A 25,168-nucleotide genomic window follows, 5' to 3' on the forward strand; every position below is an offset into this window, starting at 1 on the left:
AGGCTGTGGTTGGCTCAAAGACATCACGCCCAGAACTGAAAGTTGAGAACAGTCAACTATTGGTGGTGGACCTGATAATTTGGCCAGGTCTGCAGTACCCCAATGCAGCGTTGATGATTAACCAACCAGTCTGACTCGCCAATTAAACCTGAAAGGCTAGCAAGGTTATTATGGGCAGGGATTTTCCCCATTTGGCTCTGTCCCCAATGGTTAGAATGGTTCTAAGTGCAGAATCTAGGGACGCTTTACAAGTGCTCTGTATTAGTAGGCAATGTAATCTTAGCTGATTAAACTCCAAGGGTACTCCGACACACATTTGGGAGTACCCAAGCCAGAACACACCAACCTGTGCATAAAGCTCTCTCTATTTAGTATGTCCCTACAGGGAGAAAGTTTACATTCTACTTGGCAAACAGAAATCCTACAGATCCCAACACCATACAAAACAGAGCAAGGAGCTCTGTCCATTGGCCATACCTCAAACATCACCAAAACATAAGAACTGGTTTCATCATCATCTCATTTATTGTCTGTGGCACATAAATAGCTGCCAATGGCGACTATACTTCAAAAGTAATTAATTTGCTGTGAAGCACTTTGGGACAACCTGAGGATGTGAAAGTTACTATATAAATTCAAGTTTTTAAAAAAAAAACTTAGTGATGGATTTTCTATGCATGTCAAATACTCAGGTAGCCAAAAAGAGAACAAGGTGTTACTTTATAAATAAAAATCCAACAGACAGCTGAATACATTTTTACATTTTGTACAGTTTATTTGAGATATGACAAATTATCGCTAACACTTTTCTAATGCAAATGTACACACTAATGTGCAAAATGTGTCTGATAATCTCAGGCAAAATAGTAAACTCAACTTTAAAACAAAATCAGCAGAGTAAGAATTGTCAGAACTGCTTTGCAGATTCACTTTATTTACAACCGTACACAAAATAAAATGTTTAAACCATATAATCAATGACAGAGCACAATATCCAATGACAGTTTCTTTGCTTTAGTGAAGGCAGTGACAGAATTTAGATCACTGCAGTTCCTCGACCGTAGCAATGAAGGGACAACAGGAAATTGTTTGCGTATTATTAATGTACACAAGGCAATTTATTTAACAGGTGTCATTTATGTACCAATAAAAAACAATCTCACTACAGTGGGTTTTGTACCAGTCATGAATCGGCCTTTTATCAGTTCTCCAGACCAAAGAGGTTTAAAGAGCTGAAACTTGCAGGTTTGTGAGCTTCAGGGAAAGTGGAGGATGGGGCAGGGTTGGGGGGGGCGCGTGGAGGTGGTGGCAGGAAGAGGGTGGGGTCTTGTTTTATTGTACACTGGAGGGGCGTGTACCACAATTACATGTGGAAACAAAGTTCTCACTTTCACATATGGAAGTTTGCACTACTGGGTAATCAGATGCACTCCAATCACTGATTCTGCAGACATCTAACCCCAGCTCCCAAGATTGGGCAACCCTATAATGTGAGCCCTTTTTAGTTGCATGTACAACGTGACAACAAAAATTACAAACCCTTCAAAACCTATTTTAAATAGAAATTTAGTAACTGTGAGCAGAATATTCACACTCATGTATGCAACCAAGCTTTTCAAAAAAAAGTACAACTTTAATTCAAATTATAAAGTGGATAATTGTCCTATATAATAAAACAAACATTTTAAGCACTCAAAACAGTCTGCAGAGTCACGGAGCTCGAGCGTTGAACTACCCACCGGAATGCAAGTGGCCAAACAGACTTACACTTTGTTTGAACAATCCTCATTCATGTCACTAGATGGAGCATCATTAGAAGAAAAATGTTCTCTCACGATGGGAAACTGGACATGATTGACCTCAACACTGGCTTCTGTTGGCCCTGGCACAGTACAAGCAGGGCACTATCCCCACCCTCACCGAGCGGCAAGAGAATATTCGGTACCAAATGTCCTACAAAGGGAGGGGACAAAGCAAATAAATAAAATAGACTATCTTACAACTGATTTAAAAAACTATATACATATGTAGAAATTTCCTCAAAATTCTCATTACATTCTCAGATACTTTATATTGTTCAAAGGACACATTTATGCTGTTGGATGGAGATGGCCATTTGCATAATACCTTGGTTCATTCACTAAACTCGATTAAGTTTGGTGGCAATCAGAACTCGCACTGTTTGGTCAAATGCAGTACACACGCAGAGGCCCTGCTTGTCCGGGCTCCAGTCAAGGCTGCCTATAGGCTGGGTGGAGACGGTCACATTTTGGAGCAGCGTGACTGTGCCTGCAACGCCCATGTCCATGTTCTCAGAGTCCTTCTTTGAGCGCTGGGCAGGATACTCACTGGGAAACACACAAGGAGAACACGTCAGTTCAGCAGATATTCAGTTTCAGACAACCACACCTTTCAGCTTCTGCCTACGTAACAAAGAAATCACAGAATCACAGAATAATACAGCACAGAAGACCTTTCAGCCCATCATGCCTATGCCAGCTCTTTGAAAGAGCTTTCCAATTAGTCCCACTCTCCTGCACGTTCCCCAAATATTCTTTCAAAATGTTGAATTCCTGTAAATAATGCTTTATAAACCTTTCATGTTGCACGCCATGGAGTAGTGATTCCGATCTATGAGTTAGCAGGGTTCCTTTTGTTAATAATCCTAATGAGCCTCTGTACCAAGAGTTAAAAATCAAAACTCTTAAAAAAAAAACTCAATGAACAAGACTGAGAAAACAATAAATGAGGTTAACATTGCCCTCTGCAATTCCCATATAAATAATAATTACCATGGTCTTTCTTTGTATCTGTTGGTAAATTCCAATGTGACTTTTGGTTTAACTATAAAATAATTAACATCCACCCATTTCAAACATAATACTCATCCTCCTTCCCCAGCTGCCAGGGTAAACAGTACATTCCAAAAAAGAAAACTGCCGGAAATCCATTTCTACAAAATAAAAAACTAGAATGTTCAAAGACACCAACACCTCTCAGAGATGAGCTTTGCTCTTGCAATTTAATCTATCATCTCAACCTTTAAACTTAAAATGACTGTCCAACATATTACAGGTTATGGGGTCTAACATTCCATGGGTGGCTGCTTCTGAGATTGGACCACAAGCCTTCACCTCAGGCCTCCATCCTTGGGCATCAGGGAACTCCTCCCTGAAGTGGAAGGGAAGAGTTAAATAACACAGGAATGCCATGATAACATATTGCATGTCGTGCTCCTGTGATTCTGTCAGTCAGATGCTCAGAACAGGATCACTGAAGAAATTAGACATTGGAGGATGTGCTGGCCTTTCAGGTTGGAGGATGCCATCTCTTCAGACACGTACATTTCAGAATTTTATTGGAACTTTTCACAACAGGCAGAGGACTCAGCACCCACACAGCAGCAGAAAATCCGTTCATGGTCAGCAGTCCCACCCCGGCCAAAACTAGCCCATACAAATTATCCAAACTCAGAAATTATCTGAACATTGTCTGAATCCATAAATTCAGCCAGGTTGAGGTAGGTTGAAGTCAGATGGGTTTCAAAGGCATGCTGCCCCCTTGTGTATTGGTACTCATGTGGTGGGGGTTGTGGAAATCAGCATTTAGGTCTTACCTTAAATATTCAAAATTAGAAAATTTATAGAATACTTCCTTTTGGCAAACTTGCTTTTATTCTCTTCCTTTCATCTGGTCTCCCCATGATATACACCAGACAGGGATCATCCAGTTCCCGGACTGCTAGCATTAGAGTAGCCAGGAACAAACTGGTCTCAGATTGGAGCTCAAAATTACTTACCTATAATTCACGACAGTTCAATCATTAACATTCATGAGCAACCACAAAGCTGGTAGCTCACGTGCATTTAAGTTCTTTACTGCGTGAAGAAGGTTACTCACTATTTCCAAAGGTGCAGATTGCCACCCCCTCCCGAGGTCATGAAGATGTCTCTGTTTTGTGGCAAGTGGCGGACCTGCCAGATGGTGGATTTATACGCCTGAGGAAAGCAGCAGACACACAAACATACAGTGTTTATAAAAACAGGAGTGAAACAGAGCAACACCACCTGCCCTACCTACCAACAGCAACAACCAGAGACCTGGCTCACACACTTTGCTGAAAGTCATTCGTGACTCTCCAAATACTATCCCTGTGATAGCACACAAGACTTCCATTTCACCACAATAGTGAGCGCTGACACTTGCATCACATACTGGATGCAGACTGAGCTACAGTGGTAAAGTCATGGGCCAATTTTAACTTGGAGCAGGGGATGGATGGGTACGGTGAGCATAAAACCTGCCCAATGCCATCAATGTGAGACCCACTCGATTTTAACTCCGAGACCTCATGTACATCTGATTGGCATTTTGCCCAATTTCAGGGCAGATTTCCAGTGGGAATTTAGAAGCTCACTGAAAGTATAAATAAACCTCTTAGAGGAGGAGGTGTGCATTCACTTACAGACTTCTACAGCATAGGAAGCCATTCAGCCTATCGTGTCGGTGCTGGGTTTTTTTTTGGAAGTGTTATCAAATTAGCCTCACTCCCTCAGCCCTGTCTCCCATAACCCTGTAAAAATTCTCCCTTTCGAGTATTTTTCGAAAGAAAATTGGATAGTTACTACTGAAATTTCTTCCACTGCCCTTTCAGGCAGCACATTCCTGATCACAATAACTCACTGCCTAAAAAAATGTTGTCTAACTTTTCCCCCTGGATTTTTTTTTGCCAATTATCTTAAAATCAGTGTGCTCTGGTTGCCGTCCCTCCGTCAGATGAAACTATTTGATCCGGCTGCAAGGAAGAAATAAGCCACAGGCTGCTCCCAGGTTCTCTGAGCATTCCCTGGAGGTTCCAGTGGAAGAGGGGAGGGTGAGAGGAGCCGATTTCATTGCCATGAAAATCCAAAGTTCTGGAGAAAATGGGGGCAGTTCCAGGAGCATCACTTGAAGGACTGTAACCAGTGAAGGAAAGACCAGGACAGCCATCTTTGCAATTATATGCTTTTTCTTTAAGTCTGATACTATCTTTACTTTGTTTAGTTAACCATGAATGGTAGGTCCTCCCCTCGGAATTTTTCTTTCTCGTTGGAATGAATCTATTCTGTGTATTCTGAAATAAACCCTTACATGTCTGTCACTGCATCTCTATTGACCTATCCCTTAACTTAATTTGCCAGTACACTTTAGCTAGCTCAGCTTTCATGCCCTCATAATCACCCTTATTTAAGTTTAAAATACTAGTCTTAGACCAACTCTCTTCTCCCTCAAACTGAATGTAAAATTCAACCATATTATGATCGCTGCTGCCTTCACTTTAAGATTATTAACTAATCCTATCGCATTGCACAATACCAGGTCTAGTACAGCCTACTCCAGAATGCGCTATTCTAAGCAACTATCCCGAAAACAATCTATGAGCTCAACTTTCCCAACAGATTTTTCCAGTCTATACGTAGATCAAAATCCCCTATGATTATCGCCATACCTTTCTGACAAGCTCCCATTATTTCTTCCTTTATACCCCGTCCTACGGTATGGCTACCGTTAGATGGCCTGTACACCACTCCCCACAAGCGACATCTTGCCTTTATGATTTCTCCTCTCTACCCAAACTGCTTCTACATCCTGGTTTCCTGAACTTAGGTCATCCTTCGCTATTGTGCTAATACCATCATTAATTAACAGAGCAACCCCTCCACCTTTTCCTAGCTTCCTGTCCTTCCTAAATATTCAGGTCTCAATCTATGTCATCCTGCAGCCATGTCTCTGTAATGGCTATCAGACTGTACTTAGGTATTGCTATTTGCACTATCAGTTCATCAGTTTTGTTTCGAATGCTACGTGCATTCAGATACAGAGCCTTTAGTTTTGTCCTTTTATTATTTTTGTAACCTCTAGGCTTACCTGCTGATTTACTCTTAGATTTGTACTCTGTGTCCCTTCCTGTCATGGTGTGCTTATCATTTCCCATATTAATACCTTTCTCTCTTGCCTTGTCTCCACTCCTTGATTTACCATATCTTCCCAAATTTGATCCCTTGCCCCCACTGCTCAGTTTGAAACCCTCTCTACTTCCCTAGTTATGCAGCACGCTAGAATACTGGTCCCAGCACAGTTCAGGTCACCTCGACTCTCTCACTCAGGAGCATATCCTCCACAAACCCCATATCCCATAACCACACGAACAGAACTGTCCTCACCGCAGTTAATATTTGTTTGGCCACCTGTGATCAGATAACAAACTGCTTAATGTCCCCAGTCTACCTGGCTATTGGTCTGGGGTGAGGCAACATATGTTCACTGTATCAGTCTGAAACAGACTGTGATTTGTAACATCCCCTTGCACTGGATGATCTGCCTTTAACACATTCCTCAATTCCTGCAACCTTTGGGCCTTTCTTTTCAAATCTGTGCCAATTCACTTTGTTTTCAAAACACTTGAGCACAATACAATCCCCCAAGTCCTTTCTGTGAAGGAAAAAATTAAAAATCCGAAAATGTGACTTAGCACTATGCATGGATCACTTGTGCCCAGAGTACCTGCATTAGTGCTGCACTTGCAATGATCATTGGTTGAAATGTTATTTTTATTTTCCAATTAATGAAGCCATGTTAGGTTTTAGTTGCAGAGGCAGCCCAGAATTTCCCTTTAGTATTTATGTGGAAGACCATTTAGGAAAGATTTTTGTCCCTCCATTAACTGAGGCTTGCCTGACACCTTTTATTTGAGAGAATGTTTATTGTTCGGCTGCTGTGAATTAACAGGATAGTTTGACATATAATCCCTATTGTAGCATAATTGTAAGTGGATATCTGATATACTGTTCAGACAACAGTTTAAATGACTGTGCAAAAGGCGCAATTTTACAAAATAATGCTCTTGATTCCAACTTGGCGTCTGCTATGACCACTGCTTGTGATGTTCAATTAGATAGCTCCATAGCAACCTGTGTATTTGGTTATTAAGGAGTCAAATAAAACCAAGGTACATTAGATTGCAGCCAAGTTACACCATTGTATATCAATCCTTATAAACCAAGGGAACTCTACTTTTTCAGAATTAAATACCTTTTCACTGACTGATGCAAAGCCCTTTGTTGGGTGCTGGGTCCTCATATCAAATACATGGAACTTTCCCTCCAAGGAAGTGGCCACCAGTTTATTCATGTTGATATCTTTTCTGTCAAACTCGACACAACAAACCTGCAAAAATAAGGAAGGTCCTGTCGGCAACATAGTTATCTGTCAATGCCGAGAGCCTTTTTTTTTAATATAGAAAGGAAATTTTAATGTCAACAAAAGAATTAAATAGACACAGAAACATTTTGGGTTAATACATTGGATGTAGGGAAAATGTAAGCTTAGAATTCATGTAAAATGTTACTGACTTTTTATTCTGGGCTAATGGCCAAAAGATTCTTTATTTAACTCCAATATAAATGTAAAATAAAGCTGGAAGTATCTGGTGTGTGGTTTAAGACCAGAGGCATCCACACTCATGCCCTGTCAACATGTCTTCACTCAAGGTTGGCTTATGTCAAGTGTCTTCTTCTCTCACAGGGTCGTTAGTGCTTGATATTCTCTTCCCATTGAGCAGTGGAGGTTGGGTCAATGAACATATTCAAGGCTGACTTAGGCAGATTTTTGATCCACAAGGGAGTCAAAGGTTAAGGGGGGGGGGGGGCGTGCAGTAAAGTGAATTTAAGGCCACAATCAGATTCAAAGGGCCAAATGCCTGCTTCCTGCTTCTATTTCTTATGTTCTAATAGAGTTCAGAGGAAGGGTTCATACCTAAAACATCATGTCTGTTCTCTCCATAGATGCTGCGTGACCTACTGACTGTTTCTGCCATTTTCTGTAATTAGGAACATATTTTCTTGGGAAACTTTATTCTGGAACTCCAGAGCCCTACCTGAAGCTGCTTTGGGGACATACAAGGTAGAATCTTTAAACATTTTGATGCATTGGGCCCCATGATCCTATGATTTGTGGGTCCCAACCCCGCTCGTGTGGGAGGTGAGCCCTGCGGCATGATCTTACGGAAGGCGGCCAATTAACTGGCCACCTCTGCGATCTCTGCCCAATTAAGGACAGCGGCAGGACACGCACACGGGAGGCCCAACAGGAGGCAGATGGAAATCGTGAGGGCACCCCAAATGGAGGCACTCATGAAAGGCTTTGCAGCAATTAACAAAACTGAAGGCCCAGAGCTATTAGGATCATCAACGTGGAGGTGGAACCCATGCAGCGGCTCCCTGATAGCACCATAGACAGCAGCTTCCGATGCCCCTCTGACCTCCTGCTGTAAGGCTATCTCTGCTGCATTGCTGGGGCTCCTGACGCAGCATGGGGACTGTGCACCTTCTGTAAGATTGCATTGCTGCGCTCAATTAAGGGTTAATGGCCCTTTTAAATGCCTAGATTGCCTACCTGCCACAGATGGGTGGGCAGCCACTACTGCAGGGAGCCCACCTCCAAGAAAACCTTCTGGAGACAGGAACATGTCGGGGAAAGGAGCAGGCACGCCTCGGTCTGACCTTCCACGCATCCCAACCCCCTTCCTCCCTCCCCCCAAAGCCATTTTTACAAGGCCAGGAAGATTTCCCTCACAGTTTCCAGTGTATAAAGAAGACAGGAGTTACAGTGACCCCACCAATTTTTAGATTATTCTCCTGAAACACCCTTTCAAACATTCATAACTGAAATGTCTCTCTGGGAACAAACACTCTCTCCAATATTTTCCCCCTTTATCTTGGTTATGCGGATGCAGTGGGGAAGAGAGTCAGGGAGAGAAGCAGAACTTTCAGCATCCCCCAAAGAACTATTTACTGTTGAGAGAGAAGAGGCATTAAGGTATTTCCTAGTGGTTAGCAAGCTGTGGCACTGACCAATCGACTTGAAGACAAGAGAAGATATCCGATGCAGAGAGATTAAAGGAACAGAAAATATAAATAGAGGGAAGAAAGCTTATTTTGAGAAGTGGCTGCTACAAAATAGCCAACTGTAGAGCCCTTGATTTAAAAGTCCGTTTGTAACTGTGTCATTGCTTTTACGTTCTGGCATGTAATTACCATTTTCCTCTCCACAAGCAAGGGAGGTTTTGGGTTTTACACCTGCATTAAAATCTTGTTTGTCCCTTACCCCATTCCTGATGTTTTTTTCCCAGCGGAGTGACATAGTTCTTAGATCAAACAGCTTGATATCCCCATTGTCATATCCAGCACACACATAGCGTTCCTGGCTGTTGTAAGCATTACCTATTTATGGAGACACCACCAAATGAGAGAGTTTAGAAAAAAAAAGTCAACTGAACTGATCTCCCTCCTCAGCCTGGATTCTCTCTATTATAATTTGCCAAAACTTAATCAAGGCTTGTAGTTCAGCAACTAAGAGAAAAAAATCTCATGATTGTGTTCAGTAAGTGGATTACATTTGTTCTGAAAACAGATTTCTTTTCTCACTGCCTCTACATCCAGATACTAATGGAGAGGAGAGGGAAGAGAGGACGCTATCTAGCTATCTTGACCCTTTAAGAAATCAATGCCCAGTGCTGCCATTTTGGTCATGTGATCTTTGCTTGCTCCGCTGTATATAAGACCTTATTCTGCATCATATTCTTAATCCTTTTCCTAGAAACACAGACAATACAGCACAGAGGCCAGCTGGCCCATCATGCCAGTGCCTTCCATCACCTGCAATGGAAGTGACTGCTTTGCATCTATAAACTGGACTTTTTTTTTTAAATGTAGAAACATACAAGTGACCAGTGATAGATGGGCATTAGCCCAGGGAGAAAGCAGTTAATAACTTGGAAGCACATTTAAGGAAAATAAGACCAGCATGATGCAGGCCATAGAACAATCTAAGAACATAGAAAAAGTGATCTTTCTACACAGTAAACAGCTGACAAACCAAAAAGGGACATGTTGAGCACATTAAATTCCTTTCCTCTCTTAGTTAACGTGCATGAATTAGAAAAAGGCTAGAAATTCCTGTCTGAGATATTGTTTGTGTGTTCCTATGGCACTCCACTATTTTAACCGAAGTGTTAACCTTGGATTAATATTCAAATAAAAGGATGTTAAGTGAACAGCACAAACAGTAATTTCTGACATTGAGATTCTAATCTAGAATTGTACAAACGTACACCACAGAAAGAAGCCATTTGACCCATCATACCTGTGCAGGCTCTTTCGAAGAGGAGTTGTGCTTTGTCCCACATCCCTGCGTTTTCTCTGTAACCCTGTAAGTTCCTCATCCTTGGGTACCTGTCCAACTCCCTTTTAAAATTATTAATGGAATCAGCTTCCAGCACCTTTTCAGGTCAAACGTTCCAGATCCAGACAATGCACTGAGTGAAAACATTTCTCCTCATCTCCCTCTAGATTTTTTACCAATGATTTTAAATCTGTGATCTCTGGTTACTGATCCACTCACCAGAGGGAATAGTTTTTCCCTCTCTATTCTATCAAAACCTCTCTTCATCTTGAAAATCTCTATTAGATCACCTCTTAACCTTCTCTGTTCCAAGAACAGCCCTAACTTTTCCAACATCTCCTCATAACTAAAATCATTCATCCCTGGTACCAACCCGGTAAACCTTCTCTGTACCCTTTTTAAGGCTTTACATCTTACCTGACGTGTGGAGTTCAGAACTGTCCACAATATTCCAGCTGAGACCCAACCAGTGATTTATAAAGATCTAGCATGATCTCTTTGCTTTTATATTCCATTCCTCAATTTATACACCCAGGTAACCCATTTGCTTTTTTAACCATCTTATCAACTTGCCCTGCCATCTTTAAGGATTTGTGTACGTGGATGTCTCTCTGCTCAACTACACTTTCAAAATTGTGCCATTTATATAGTATTAAGGACAGGAAAACTGACTGAAGTGGTCAATAATGGAGTTTAGAACAAGAACAATCTGGAACAGGACAGATATTCTGGAGTTTTGCTTGCATATTAAGTTGGGTTCAACCCATGATTAGACAAGTTGTGCTTAATTTATGGAAATAAGTTTTGAAAAGGCCAAATGGCCTTTTTATGTTCCACCTGCCTTAAGTTTTAAGTCCAGCAGATATACAAACAACGTTATTAAAAGTCAGAACAAAACCAGAGTCAAGTTCTAAAAATGAAGCCCATCTGATTTAGTCAAGGCACCTTCAGGATCAAATATTTTTATATTCATTATAGAAGGGACATTGTAAGCATTGTAGAAGGGACATCCATTACAGACAAATTTGACCCACATACAAAATACTAATTTTTTTTAAAGAAAGACTGTTACTGTAAAATATTTAAATTCATGGTTATTCAATCCCTCCCCAGTTCTCTTAGTAATCTTGTGAAGGTATTGATCATTATGGATGGCTTCAATATAAAACTATATTTAAGACATACCAAATGCTACCGTCCAGCAATCCCGCCGGGTATCTCCATCTGCAGGCTGCATATTTGCCACTGGAGTGTCTTTTTGCCTCGGGTCCCAGACTTTCACCATTCCTTTCAAAAGTACAAAACACAATCTACATCATGTACTTTGCATGAGGTACTCTATATACACGCGCGCATGCATGCACACACAGTCAATATCAGCTACAGTGAGCAATTGGTGCATAAAATAGACCTTTAGATTGTCGAAAACTTTCAACTAGATTCCACAGTGTTCAGTCAGATTTGTAACTCCTCAGATACTGAAGCAGTCCATGCCCACATGCACCAAGGCCTGGACAATATCCAGGCTTGGGCTGATAAGAGGCAAGTAACATTTGTGTCACACAAGTGCCAGGCAATAGCGATCTCCAATTAGAGAGATTCTAAGATCTCCCCATAACATTCAACAGCATTACCATCACTGAATCCCACACATCCTGGGGGTTACCATTGACCAGAAACTGAACTGGACCAGCCATATAAATACAGTGGCTACAAGAACAGGTCAGAGGCTGGGAATTCTGCGGCGAGTAATTCACCTTCTGATTCCCCAAAGCCTATACACCATCTACAAGGCACAAGTCAGGAGTGTGCTGGAATACTCTCCAATTTCTTAGATTAATGTGGCTCCAACAACACTCAAGTAGCTCAACACCATCCAGAACAAAGCAGCCATCTTGATCAGCATGCCATCCACCACCTTAAACCAGTCACTCCATCCACGACTGCCACATAGTGGATGTAGTGTGTACCATCTATAAGATACACTGCAGCAACTCTCCAAGGCTCCTTAGACAGCACCTTCCAAACCTGCGACCTCTAACAACTAGGAGGACAAGGGCAGCAGATGCACGGGAACACCACCACCTGCAAGTTCCGCTACAAGCCACACACCATCCTGACTTGGAACTATATCGCCGTTTCTTCACTGTCGCTGGGTCAAAATCCTGGAACTCCCTTCCTAACAGCACTGTGGGTGTACCTACCTCACATGGACTGCAGCGGTTCAAGAAGGCAGCTCACCACCACCTTCTCAAGGGCAATTAGGGATGGGCAATAAATGCTGGTGTAACCAGCGACACCTATATCCCATGAACGAATAAAGAAAAAAAAAATTAGGGATGGGCAACAAATGCTGCCCTTGCCAGTGATGCCCCCATCCATGAACAAATAAAGAAAGAAAATATCCAAGCAGTGCAATCCATCCTACTCTTCATTACTGTCTGAATCTCTGATTTTGTTCTCCAAAGAAGAGCATTAATGACAATGTCAGATCTTGGCAAATTATTGTGCAAAAACACAGCTTATTACTTTTGTTTCAAGTGGGTTTTTTTTTAAACAATAAGCCCTGCAGTGACAGCTAGTTACTGAAGTGCACTGTAAAGGTATATATCACATCATGTTTCTTTAAGACCAGCGTATGCATAAATGAGGCAGCCCATTCAGGCAATTACAAAGGAATACAGAGGATCCCACAATAAGCAAACCATGATCTGTGCCACTACCAGTTCTGCCAATTTGAAAAGGCAATACCACCTATTCTTTTATATGGCCACTGAAATGGGGCATAGATTTTAAGAAAGGTTTAAACTGACATTTCTTTCCTGAGGGAGGAGGTAATTCTATATTCCATTTCCTCCTTCTGTTCTCAGGGCACCAGCTCTTGTACCTACATAAACCAGGGTACAATTCCACAGACATTCACTGTCCAAGTGTGAGACTAGACGTGGAATGTTGATAATCTATTTAACCATGGAGAACATCATGCCAAACTTGTACCAACACGCTCCCAACATGTGCACTTTCCAGCAGGGATCACAAGGTAGCATTCAAGGGCAGAAACCAGGCTAATTCTTACATATGTAGCCCAGGAACATGGGAGCCAACTGTGACCACATAATTGCCACCTCAACAGGTAAAACACAATCTGGGACCTTCTGGCCACTGACTGAGTACTGCACCTGGCTGTGTCTTTATCCATTAGGAAGGGAGCATGCATATTGTCATGTGAATTGTGCATTATGACACTGGGAAGGAAGGGAATCACAGTCCAACTCACAATGATAATGATGAAGCGTCATTGACCTGAAACATTAACTCTGCTTTTCTCTCCACAGATGCTGCCACACCTGAGTATTTCCAGCACTTTTTGTTTTTATTTCAGATTTCCAGCATCTGCAGTATTTTGCTTTTATTATCACAATGATAATTACTAGGATACAGATGGTGATTCACAACTAGAGAGCATGATCATATGGTAAAGTATACTTGAACTGAGTGTAATCAAAGCTGTGCAGTCACCAAGCTTATCTGACATAATGACACTTGAGCCCTACATTTCTGTGACATTTGATTCATCGCTATGAATCCCTCCCTCCACTGCCATCACCAGTGACATTTCTATAACCACTGGACTTTACCCTAGTGTTGTATAGCTCAAAATACTCTCTCCAAACATGATCTACATCTAGAAAGTACGTTATGATTTACTGAAATCCTAATGACAATGTTGTGAAGGAATAACTATGTCACACCTTGAGTGTCACTTGCAGAATACCTCATCAAGCAGGATGATGAATATAAATTCAGTTGAAATATGCAAAAAATAAACATGGATTCCGAGTTCAATAAGCAGTAGGGGAATGTAGGCTTGACATTAAAGTAGGAAGGGAGCTGAAATGCACTATAGGATAAGATAGATGACTGAATGGTCTGTCAGCATTCCTACTGCTTCATAGTTTATAGCACATATGTATTTTATGAATATGATATTTTTATTAAGACATTATAGTAAGTAAATGGCAGGGGTGAGCAATTTACTGTTAATCACTAGCAGCGAGGACAGAACAGTATCTGACAGAACCTGAGATTTTCTCGGTGTATGTTAGGATGTTGTAATGGGAAAATACATGCTCCCTAAAATAAAGGAGTACCTGCGCATTTTAAAAACATTAAACACATTTCAAGTACTTCTACATTCCTTACAGAAAACAGCAAAAAAATGGTCTCCACTGTTAATTATATATCAATTGTGTGTAATTATGTGCAGGTGGATGGCATAAATTGGGATCTCATTTGAGCACATATAAACAGACACTTACTGAAACTGTGTTGGGATTGAGTTAGGAGATGTATGCTTGCAATGTTTCACTCTGTAAATAAATGTAAGACTGAGTAAAGATTGGCTCCAATATTGTCCTTCACCAACTGGAACCTATCACCACACCACAGAAAAGTTACGGCACAGAAAGAGCCATTCAGCCCATTGTGTCTGCGCCAGCTGAAAAAACCAGCCGCCCAATCTGATCCTACCTTCCAGCACCTGGTCCATAGTCTTGCCGGTTGCAGCACTTCAGGTGCAGGTCCAGGTACCTTTTAAATGCATTGAGGGTTTCTGCCTCCATCTGGGCAGCAAAGTCCAGGCACCCACCACCCTCTGGGTGAAAATGTTTTTCATGTCCCCTCTAACCCTTCTACCAATCACCTTGAATCTGTGCCTCCTGGTAAATGACCTCTCCGGTAGGGGAAACAGGTCCTTCCTGTCTACTCTTTGTAGGCCCCTCCTAATTTTGTACAGCTCAATTAAGTCACCCGAGCCTCCTCTGTTCTAAGGAAAACAACTCTAGCCTATCCAATAGAACAAATGTGTTAAATCATGAGTGTCCAAGATTTAGTCTTTGTGGTCTGCATAGGTAGACCCTGGAGCCTCAGGGGACACACAGAAGCTCAAATCCCTGTGTTCATTAATGTGTGTGTATCTCACGTTACTGATCTTGAAGTTCTGATCTGGAGTTTATTGACCCCTGAGCGCCAATAACATACCTTTCCAAAAATCTTGGTCCACAAACCAGCAAATAAGAAATATCAGCGAGAAAAGGACTGAGTTTCCTAGATTAAGGACTAGATAAAGCAAGAGTCAGGGATTTCACACAATCAACAGGCCACTGCTTGGGCACCCTTTTATTAAAGGTTAAAGAGAAATTTGATAGAGATGTTCAAAATCACAAAAAAGCTTTGATTAAGCAAATAAGGAGAAACCTTTTCCATTCGCAGAACAGATAGTAACCAGAAGATACAGATTTAAGGTAACTGGCAAAAGAACCAGAGGTAAGAGGAGGGAAAAAAATGTTTTATGGAGTGAGTTGTTGTGATCTGGAATGCGCTGCCTGAAAGGGCAGTGGAAACAACTTCAACAGTAAGTTTCAAAAGGGAACTGGATAAATTAAGGGGCGGCACAGTGGCACAAGGGGCAGCACAGTGGCGCAGTGGTTAGCACCACATCCTCACAGCTCCAGGGACCCAGGTTCAATTCTGGGTACTGCCTGTGCGGAGTTTGCAAGTTCTCCCTGTGACCGTGTGGGTTTTCGCCAGGTGCTCCGGTTTCCTCCCAATGCCAAAGACTTGCAGGTGATAGGTAAATTGGCCATTGTAAATTGCCCCTAGTGTAGGTAGGTGGTAGGGAATATGGGATTACTGTAGGGTTAGCATAAATGGGTGTTTATTGGTCGGCACAGACTCGGTGGGCCGAAGGGCCTGTTTCAGTGCTGTATCTCTAAATAAAAATAAATAAAAAATATGTAAATAAAATACCTGAAGGGGAAAGATTTACACGGCTATGGGGAAACAGCAAGGGAGTGGCACTAATCAAATTGCTCTTTCAAAGAGCTGTTGCAAGCACAATGGGCTGAATGGCCTCCATGTGTGCTATATTGTTCTATGATACTTTTTTATTATTCATTCAAGGTCTGTAGGCGACGCTGGCTAGGCCAGCGTTTATTGCCCATCCCTAATTTGGGCGGCACAGTGGCGCAGTGGTTAGCACCACAGCCTCACAGCTCCAGCGACCCGGGTTCAATTCTGGGTACTGCCTGTGCGGAGTTTGCAAGTTCTCCCTGTGTCTGCGTGGGTTTCCTCCGGGTGCTCCGGTTTCCTCCCACATGCCAAAAGACTTGCAGGTTGATAGGTAAATTGGCCATTATAAATTGCCCCTAGTATAGGTAGGTGGTAGGGAAATATAGGTGACAGGTGGGGATGTGGTAGGAACATGGAATTAGTGTAGGATTAGTATAAATGGGTGGTTGATGGTCGGCACAGACTCGGTGTGCCGAAGGGCCTGTTTCAGTGCTGTATTTCTAAACTAAACTAAACTAAACGCCCTTGAGAAGGTGGTGGTGAGCTGCCTTCTTGAACTGCTGCAGTCCATGTGGGGTAGGTACACCCACAGTGCTGTTAGGAAGGGAGTTCCAGGATTTTGACTCAGTGACAATGAAGGAACAGCGATATAGTTCCAAGTCAGGATGGTGTGTGACTTGGAGGGGAAATGGCAGGTGGTGATGTTCCCATGTATTTGCCTTGTCCTTCTAGGTAGTAGAGGTCACGGGTTTGGAAGGTGCTGTCTAAGAAGCCTTGGTGCGTTACTGCAGTGCATTTTGTAGATGGTGCACACTGCTGCCACTGTGCGTCGGTGGTGGAGGGAGTGAATGTTTGTAAATGGGGTGCCAATCAAGCGGGCTGCTTTGTCCTGGATGTTGTCGAGCTTCGAGTGTTGTTGGAGCTGCACCCATCCAGGCAAGTGGAGAGTATTCCATCACACTCCTGACTTGTGCCTTGTAGATGGTGGACACGCTTTGGGGAGTCAGGAGGTGAGTTACTCGCCTCAGGATTCCTAGCCTCTGACCTGCTTTTGTAGCCACGGTATTTATATGGCTACTCCAGTTCAGTTTCTGGTCAATGGTAGCCCCCAGAATATTGATAGTGGGGTATTCAGCGATGGTACTGCCATTGAATGTCAAGGGAAGATAGTTAGATTCTCTCTTGTTGGAGATGGTCATTGCCTGGCACTTGTGTGGCGCGAATGTTACTTGCCACTTATCAGCCCAAGCCTGGATATTGTCCAGGTCTTGCTGCATTTCTACACAGACTGCTTCAGTATCTGAGGAGTCACGAATGGTGCTGAACATTGTGCAATCATCAGCGAACATCCCCACTTCTGACCTTATGATTGAAGGAAGGTCATTGATAAAGCAGCTGAAGATGGTTGGGCCTAGGACACTACCCTGAGGAACTCCTGCAGTGATATCCTGGAGCTGAGATGATTGACCTCCAACAACCACAATCATCTTCCTTTGTGCTAGGTATGACTCCAACCAGCAGAGAGTTTTCCCCGATTCCTATTGACTCCAGTTTTGTTAGATACTACTTAAGAAATTTCTAGATGCTCAGACACTACTGGAGGAAAACTTCTGGATTTGGCAGTGAAACAGACATTTCAATAGGTTCAATCATTATCGCATTGCAACAGACTCTAGAGAACAGAGTGAGGGACACGAGAGAGGAATAATTTAAATACAATTTACCATCTCTGCTGCCAGTAACCACTTCTGGGGCTCCTTCTCCAATTCCCAGACCTCCTACACCATCAATGCTGTTTATGATTTCCTTGTGGGCTTTTACTGAATACACTGGCATTTCTGGCGCCTCCAGATTCCTGCATAAAGTAAAAAATAAAGACTTGTATTTACATAGAACTTTTCATGACCACCGGAAGCCTCAAAGTGCTTTACAGCGAATAAGTACTTTTTGAAGTGTGAGGTGATGCATTTTGGGAGGTCTAACAAGGCAAGGGAATAAACAATGGATGGTATGACCTTAGGAAGTACAGTGGGTCAGAGGGACCTTGGTGTACTTGCCCATAGATCACTGAAGGCAGCAGCACAGGTAGATAAGGTGGTTAGGAAGGCATATGGGGTACTTATCTTTATTAGCCGAGGCATAGAATATAAGAGCAGGGAAGTTATAATGGAGCTGTATAAAATGCTAGTTAGTCCACAGCTGGAGTACTATATACAGTTTTGGTCACCACACTATAGGAAGGATATGATTGCACTGGAGAGGGTGCAGAGGAGATTCACCAGGATGTTGCCTGGGCTGGAGCATTTCAGCTATGAAGAGAGACTGGATAGGCTAGGGTTGTTTTCCTTAGAGCAGAGAAGGCTGAGGGGGACCTGATTGAGGTATACAAAGTTATGAGGGGGGGATTGATGGGAAGAAACTTTTTCCTTTAGCGGAGGGGTCAATAACCAGGGGGCACAGATTTAAGGTAAGGGGCAGGAGGTTTAGAGGGGATTTGAGGAAAACATTTTACACCCAAAGGGTGGTTGGAATCTGGAACACACCGCCTGAAGGGGTGGTAGGGGCAGGTACCTCCACAACATTTAAGAAATATTTAGATGAGCATTCGAAATGCCATAGCATACAAGGCTACGGGCCAAGTGCTGGAAAATGGGTTTAGAATAGATAGGTGCTTGATGGCTGGCATGGACACGATGGGCCAAAGGGCCTGTTTCTGTGCTGTATAACTCTATGACTAGCGTTTTTGTCCAACTGCGCTCCTGTATCATGCCATGAGATGTTTTAATATATTAAAATGTGCTATATAACTTATACTTACATAGCACCTTTAACATAGCAAAATGCCTAACAGAACTTGTCATTGTTGTACCCTATTGAGTCCTTTGAACATTTTAAACACCTTGATTAGATCACCCCTGAACCTCCTAAATTCAAGGGAATGCAAGCCTGGTTTCTGCAAACTGATCTCATAATTTAACTCGTTTAGCCCTGGTATTGTTCTGGTGAATATTTTCAAACTGAAAAGGGCTCAGAGTCAAGCAGAACAGGAGGGTGGGGTCAGGGAACACTTTTATTGGAAGTTTAAAAACGAATGCAATTGAATTTTAAGTTTGAGGAGCATCCCAGCTTATGTTAAATGCTGATCAGCCTATCTACAATTAAATTAGCAATCTACATTTGGCATCCCTGTGGATGAATAAAAATGAACACAGTAATCCTACTTCCACCTGTATAAGGAATTATAAAGAAGCACAACAGGTCTTTCAGCTCTAGTTACGAAATTCCACCGAGCACACCCCACCCCACCCCACCCCACCAATATACCATGAAATATTAGAAAATATACACCAGGTGATCCATAATTTGTTTGGAAATTTGTCAGACAGGAATTATCAGATCAGCTTACATCATAAAGAATTTAATAAACAAAACACCTTCAGTTAAAAAAAAAATTACAGTTGACATATAATTTATCACTCTGCACTGGGATTGGACACATAGAATAGATTTCCTCCCCCAACTGACTACAAACTACAAACACAAAAATTCCACCCCTTGTCTGAACACTGGACTTATCACCAATCACCTTTAGTCAGGAAATTTAGAAACCATGTAAATAATGCCAAGGTGACCTGAGAGATTGCCATAGGAGGTTTCAAAACTACCATCTTTCTTAAGATGTTATTTGCTCAGCAATCTTCAGAAAGACACTTGCATTAAGAGTGTAACACTTCTCATCACAGTTCAAACTAGGACATGCACAACAGTAGCTTCTCTAGGTTTTGAATACGCACCATATGTGCAGGTTTCCATCAAAGTCCCCTGTAGCTAGGTACCTCTGCTGCAAAGAGGTGGCTCCAAAGGTGCCGCATTTAAAAGGTTTCGATTTTTCAATCTGAAAAGACATTTATTTTTCAAATTATGAAAATGACTATCAAGTGGCCAAGTTGGCAGTGCACTAAATTCTGAATTACATGGTGAGTTTCAGCAAGACAATCTGGAGAGCAGAGAAAACTGTCAGCGAGAGACATAATGGGCAGCACAGTGGCGCAGTGGTTAGCACCGCAGCCTCACAGCTCCAGCGACCCGGGTTCAATTCTGGGTACTGCCTGTGCGGAGTTTGCAAGTTTTCCCTGTGACTGCGTGGGTTTTCGCCGGGTGCTCCCACAGCCAAAGACTTGCAGGTTGATAGGTAAATTGGCCATTATAAATTGCCCCTAGTATAGGTAGGGGAATTGAGGGGATGAGGTAGGAATATGGGATTAATGTAGGATTAGTATAAATGGGTGGTTGAAGGGCCTGTTTCAGTGCTGTATCACTAAATAAAAAATAAATTAGTCTCCTGGCACATTATTATCCAATAAGTAGCATGGACCGCAAGTTAATTTTACACACAAAGCTCCGGCAAAGGTTAGCAAACAATCAGTCACTTAAAAGGAGGGCTCTGCCTAACTCAGCCAAGGTTCAAGCAGTTGGCTGCTGACCAGATGGGAGACATAGCAGCAGTACAGATGGTGACTTTCATTTTGTTTTGGCAAGCTTCTTTTTTCTACTCTCCACCAATTCTGCTTCAAGACCCCACATCGCCATTCACTCACTCAGAAGGCAGGCAGGCCTTGTACAGTGCCATGCCATCATCAGCAGATAGATAGGACTTCCAGTTCCTCCCTATCTCTGTTTGGAACCTGTGATTGACCAAGACACGATGTTGACTAGCAGATATCAGTTCACGTCCTATCACCCTCTGGCAAAGTACATTGCTCCAACATGCTTCCCCTATTTACATAAAGCAGCACTGTTTCCAGGCATTATGTAACATGCCCAAATTGTGCCCTGCCATTACAGATTAGATTTCTGTTTCGAGAATAGAATCTTTGTTACTGAGACACCTGTATTAGAATTTGAAATACATATTTAAGCATGAATTATTTTAAAGTTTGAAAGCCCCATTTGTTGTTTTGTTTTAAGACTTTATTAAATTATTGAAAGAGTCTTCTTTGTCCATCATCCAACCCATTAGGCTTCTATGGTCATTGCAGAAATGCTTCATTAATTACAGGTACTTAATGTGCATTATATAATGCACTTGCAACCTCACTGCACTTTTGGGGGTAATTTTGACTGAAATCAACATGTGGGTTTTATAACGGGTGGTAAATTACTCCATCCGTTTACCACCCGAGTGGGAAAGGCGAAAATTATCCCTGCTGTCTTGTAAGAATGCTTTGAGAGTGCCCACGGAACACCTGTGTCAACAGCAAGGGATTCCGCTGTTGCATTGTCCAGACAGTGTATGACACAAGAGCCTGCACATCAACCCCGAAAATGCAAGAAGTTGTAATGAGGCCCTTACCCTTGGTAATTTGACCCTCCTTGACCTCTTCAGGGAAGACAATAAAAATCAAGGGACATCTTTTGGCTCACATGGGACATGGAACAGGCACAAGGGACTGAATGTCCACTCATCTTATCAGATCATGGCTGATCTGTACATCAACTCCATTTACCAACCTTAGATCCATATCCCTCAATACCCTCACCTAACAATCTGCTGATCTCAATCATTAAAAAAATCAATTGACCCAGCATCCATGGCCTTTTAGCACAGGGAATTCCAGATTTCCACTACCCTTTGTGGGATGAAGTGCTTCCCGATTTCACTCCTAAATGGCTCAGCTCTAATTTTAAGATTAGGCGCCTTTGTTCTGAGTTAGTAGGATAGGGACTAGTTATCCAATATGTACTGTAAAATCTGTTTTTTGTAAGGGGCGGCGGGGGGGGGAGGGAGGAGACAGAGTATAACCTTGACCATAGAAAACATTCACAACATCTTTAAGCAGACAAGAAACAAAACATTTCATAAGCAGGAGAATTCCATAGTGTTTACCACAGAGAAACAAGATGTTTGGCCCAACTGGTCTATGCCAGTGTTTATGCCCCACATGAGCCTCCTCTCACCCCATCAATGTATCCTTCTATTCCTTTCTCCCTCATGTGTTTATCCAGCTTCCCCTTAAATGTATCTCTGCTACTCAGCTCAACTACTCCTTGTGGTAGTGAGTGCCACATTCTAACCACTCTCTGGGCAAAGAAGTTTCTCCTGGATTCCCTATTGGATTTATAAGTTCTATCTTATATTTAGGACCCCCAGCTTTGTTGTCCCCCAACAAGTGGAAATATCTCTTCTAGGTCTACCCTATCGAACTCCTTCATAATCTTAGAGACCTCTATTAAAAAGAAGGAAGCCAAGGAAGACTGAAACAGGGGTGGGAATTCACTGGCCTTTTGGCTAAGTTCAAATGTAGTATCAGTTATCAGATGGCTTCCTCGCAGCATACACACTGCAGTAAACAAAGCTTTAAATTTTATTGTCACCAATAATTGTCATTAACCTGAAACTCTGGCAACACGCATCATTGGGACTGCAACTTTGCCCAGATGACCGGTTTCTGGCTGCATTATTCAATATCCATTGAAACTTTTCCAATCAGAAATTTTAGACGGAACCCCCACTCCTTCTCTAACTAAGCTCCTGCGTACCCTACCCAGGGACTTAACGAAGAATCATAAAATTACAAAGGGGGCACTTGCGCTAGATTTTAGTTTGGTTTGGTGAAACTGGGGCAATCTTTAAGGGTTTACATAGCAACACTGGTGAAGATGCAAAAAAGATTTTGAAACTTGATACCAGAACTAAGAGGTTATAAATAACAGGAAAGAATGAACAGGCTGAGGCTCTTTTCTCTAGAAAAGAGAAAGCTGAGAGATGACTTGATAATGATATTTAAAATTATGAGAGGTTTACTGGGGTAGACGTAGGAAGATATTTCCACTTCTGGGGGAGTCTAAAACAAGGGCAGCACAGTGGTTAGCAGCGCAGCCTCACAGCTCCACCGACCCTGGTTCAATTCTGGGTACTGCCTGTGTGGAGTTTGCAAGTTCTCCCTGTGTCTGCGTGGGTTTCCTCCGGGTGCTCCGGTTTCCTCCCACAGCCAAAAGACTTGCAGGTTGATAGGTAAATTGGCCATTATAAATTGCCCCTAGTATAGGTAGGTAGTAGGGGACTATAGGGACGGGTGAGGATGTGATAGGAATAGGGGATTAGTGTAGGATTAGTATAAATGGGTGGTTAATGGTCGGCACAGACTCGGTGGGCTGAAGGGCCTGTTTCAGTGCTGTATCTCTAAATCTAAAAAAAAAATCTAAAGACAGCTATAAATATAGGACAGCCACGAATAAATCTAATAGGGAGTTTAGGAGAAACTTCTTTACCCAGGGTGGTGAGAATTGTTACCACAGGGAGTGGTTGAGGCGAATAGTGTAAATGCATTTAACGGGAAGATAGAGAAACACATGAAGGAGAAAGGAAGAGAGGCATGTTGTTGGGGAAGGGCGGGAGGAGGCTAGTTTGCAGCATAAACACCAGCATGGACCAGTTGGGCCGAATGGCCTTATCTCTGGCTGAACAATCTATACAATTGGAATGATACAACACTGGAGGCCATTCAGCCCATCGTGCCTGTGCCAGCTCTTCGATAGTCACCCAACTAGTCTCACTCCCCCTGCTCTTTCCCCATAGCCCGACAAATGTTTCCCCCTTTTTTAAAACTTATTTATACAAACATATGTGGTTGTTTCATTAAAAAAGGAAACTATAACCAGCTTCGTATAAAACCAACCCAAGTAGCAGAAAGATTGCACTTGTTTGACGTTGCTGTTAAAAGCAGTTTGAAACTTTATTGGCAAAGTTAGCCACCGTCACCATGACAACACTCAGGCCCTGGGCCGGTAACCACACAACAGGTCTGGGCCTTTCCCGACTGATCACCCACCTCTCTGACCAGCACCAGCTCCCCGTGAGACACCTCGTAGATCTGCAGCACGCCGGTGCCCCGGGCAAAGTTGCCCATACAGACGAACTTGGCGCTGCACGGGATCCATTTGCAATCGAACAAGGTGTAATTGAGGGATTTCTGGATGTGCGCGATGATCTGCGGCTTCTCCAGCGCCGAGCTCATGGTTCCCGGTCGCGATTCCGCCACTGCGCAGGCGCGGGAGAGGCAAACGGCTTTCCGTACTCCAGCTCAGGCCCCGCCCCTTTCCGTGACACGAGGGGAGACCATTCAGCCCAACTGCTCGAAGCTGGCCCACAGCAGCCTGCTCTCAGTCCTACCCTATCAGTACACCCTTCTTTAATGATAACAGAAAATGTTGGAAATAAAAGCAAAATACTGCGGATGCTGGAAATCTGAAATAAAAACAAGAAATGCTGGATTCACTCAGCAGGTCTGGCAGCATCTGTGGAAAGAGAAGCAGAGTTAACGTTTCGGGTCAGTGACCCTTCTTCAGAACTGACAAATATTAGAAAAGTCACAGATTATGAACAAGTGAGGTGGGGGTTGGGCAAGAGATAACAAAGGAGAAGGTGTAGATTGGACCAGGCCACATAGCTGACCAAAACGTCACGGAGCAAAGGCAAACAATATGTTAATGGTGTGTTGAAAGACAAAGCATTAGTACAGATTAGGTGTTAATACACTGAATATTGAACAGCAGCAAGTGCAAACCTGAAAAAAACAGTGGGTAAGCAAACTGAACAAACTAAGATGAAATGAAATAAATGCAAAAAAAGATTGTAAAAAAAGAATGTAGAAAAAAGGAAGAAAAAATAACTAAAAATGAAAGTAAAATGGGGGGCTGTCATGCTCTGAAATTATTGAACTCAATGTTCAGTCCGGCAGGCTGTAGTGTGCCGAATCGGTAGATGAGATGCTGTTCCTCGAGCTTGCGTTGATGTTCACTGGAACACTGCAGCAATCCCAGGACAGAGATGTGAGCATGAGAGCAGGGGGGAGTGTTGAAATGGCAAGCAACCGGAAGCTCAAGGTCCTGCTTGCGGACTGAGCGGAGATGTTCCGCAAAGCGGTCACCCAGTCTGCGCTTGGTCTCCCCAATGTAGAGGAGACCACACTGTGAGCAACGAGTACAGTATACTACATTGAAAGAAGTACAAGTAAATCGCTGCTTCACCTGAAAGGAGTGTTTGGGGCCTGGGATATTGAGGAGAGAGGGGGTAAATGGGCAGGTATTACACCTC

General features: G+C 42.7%; 1 protein-coding gene across 1 annotated transcript; it reads right to left on the minus strand.

Annotated features, from left to right (window-relative positions):
- Positions 1–621: 621 nt before the first annotated feature.
- Positions 622–24,103, minus strand: dnaaf10 (dynein axonemal assembly factor 10). Its single transcript, XM_068044286.1, has 9 exons — positions 23,904–24,103; positions 19,866–19,966; positions 17,796–17,926; positions 11,407–11,508; positions 9,145–9,260; positions 7,072–7,206; positions 3,901–3,998; positions 2,128–2,348; positions 622–1,953 (listed from the first exon to the last, which is right to left on the minus strand). Exons 1-8 carry the CDS (start codon positions 24,087–24,089, stop codon positions 2,141–2,143), a joined length of 1,077 nt encoding a protein of 358 aa, XP_067900387.1. The 5' UTR covers positions 24,090–24,103; the 3' UTR covers positions 622–1,953; positions 2,128–2,140.
- Between the last annotated feature and the right edge of the window lie 1,065 nt (positions 24,104–25,168).

The sequence above is a fragment of the Heterodontus francisci genome, chromosome 13 (genome assembly GCF_036365525.1).
Source record: "Heterodontus francisci isolate sHetFra1 chromosome 13, sHetFra1.hap1, whole genome shotgun sequence".
NCBI classification, from domain to species: Eukaryota; Metazoa; Chordata; class Chondrichthyes; order Heterodontiformes; family Heterodontidae; genus Heterodontus; species Heterodontus francisci.

What these genes read in the sequence shown, in the direction of transcription:
- dnaaf10 (XM_068044286.1), bottom strand. Translation starts at nt 24,089, where the DNA reads ATGAGCTCGGCGCTGGAGAAGCCGCAGATCATCGCGCACATCCAGAAA. An exon ending in GATGGAAACCTGCACATATG is followed by an intron (nt 17,927 to 19,865) that starts GTGCGTATTCAA and finishes TACTTTATGCAG; the next exon opens with GAATCTGGAGGCGCCAGAAA. An exon ending in GGTTACTGGCAGCAGAGATG is followed by an intron (nt 11,509 to 17,795) that starts GTAAATTGTATT and finishes TACTTTTGAAAG; the next exon opens with GAATGGTGAAAGTCTGGGAC.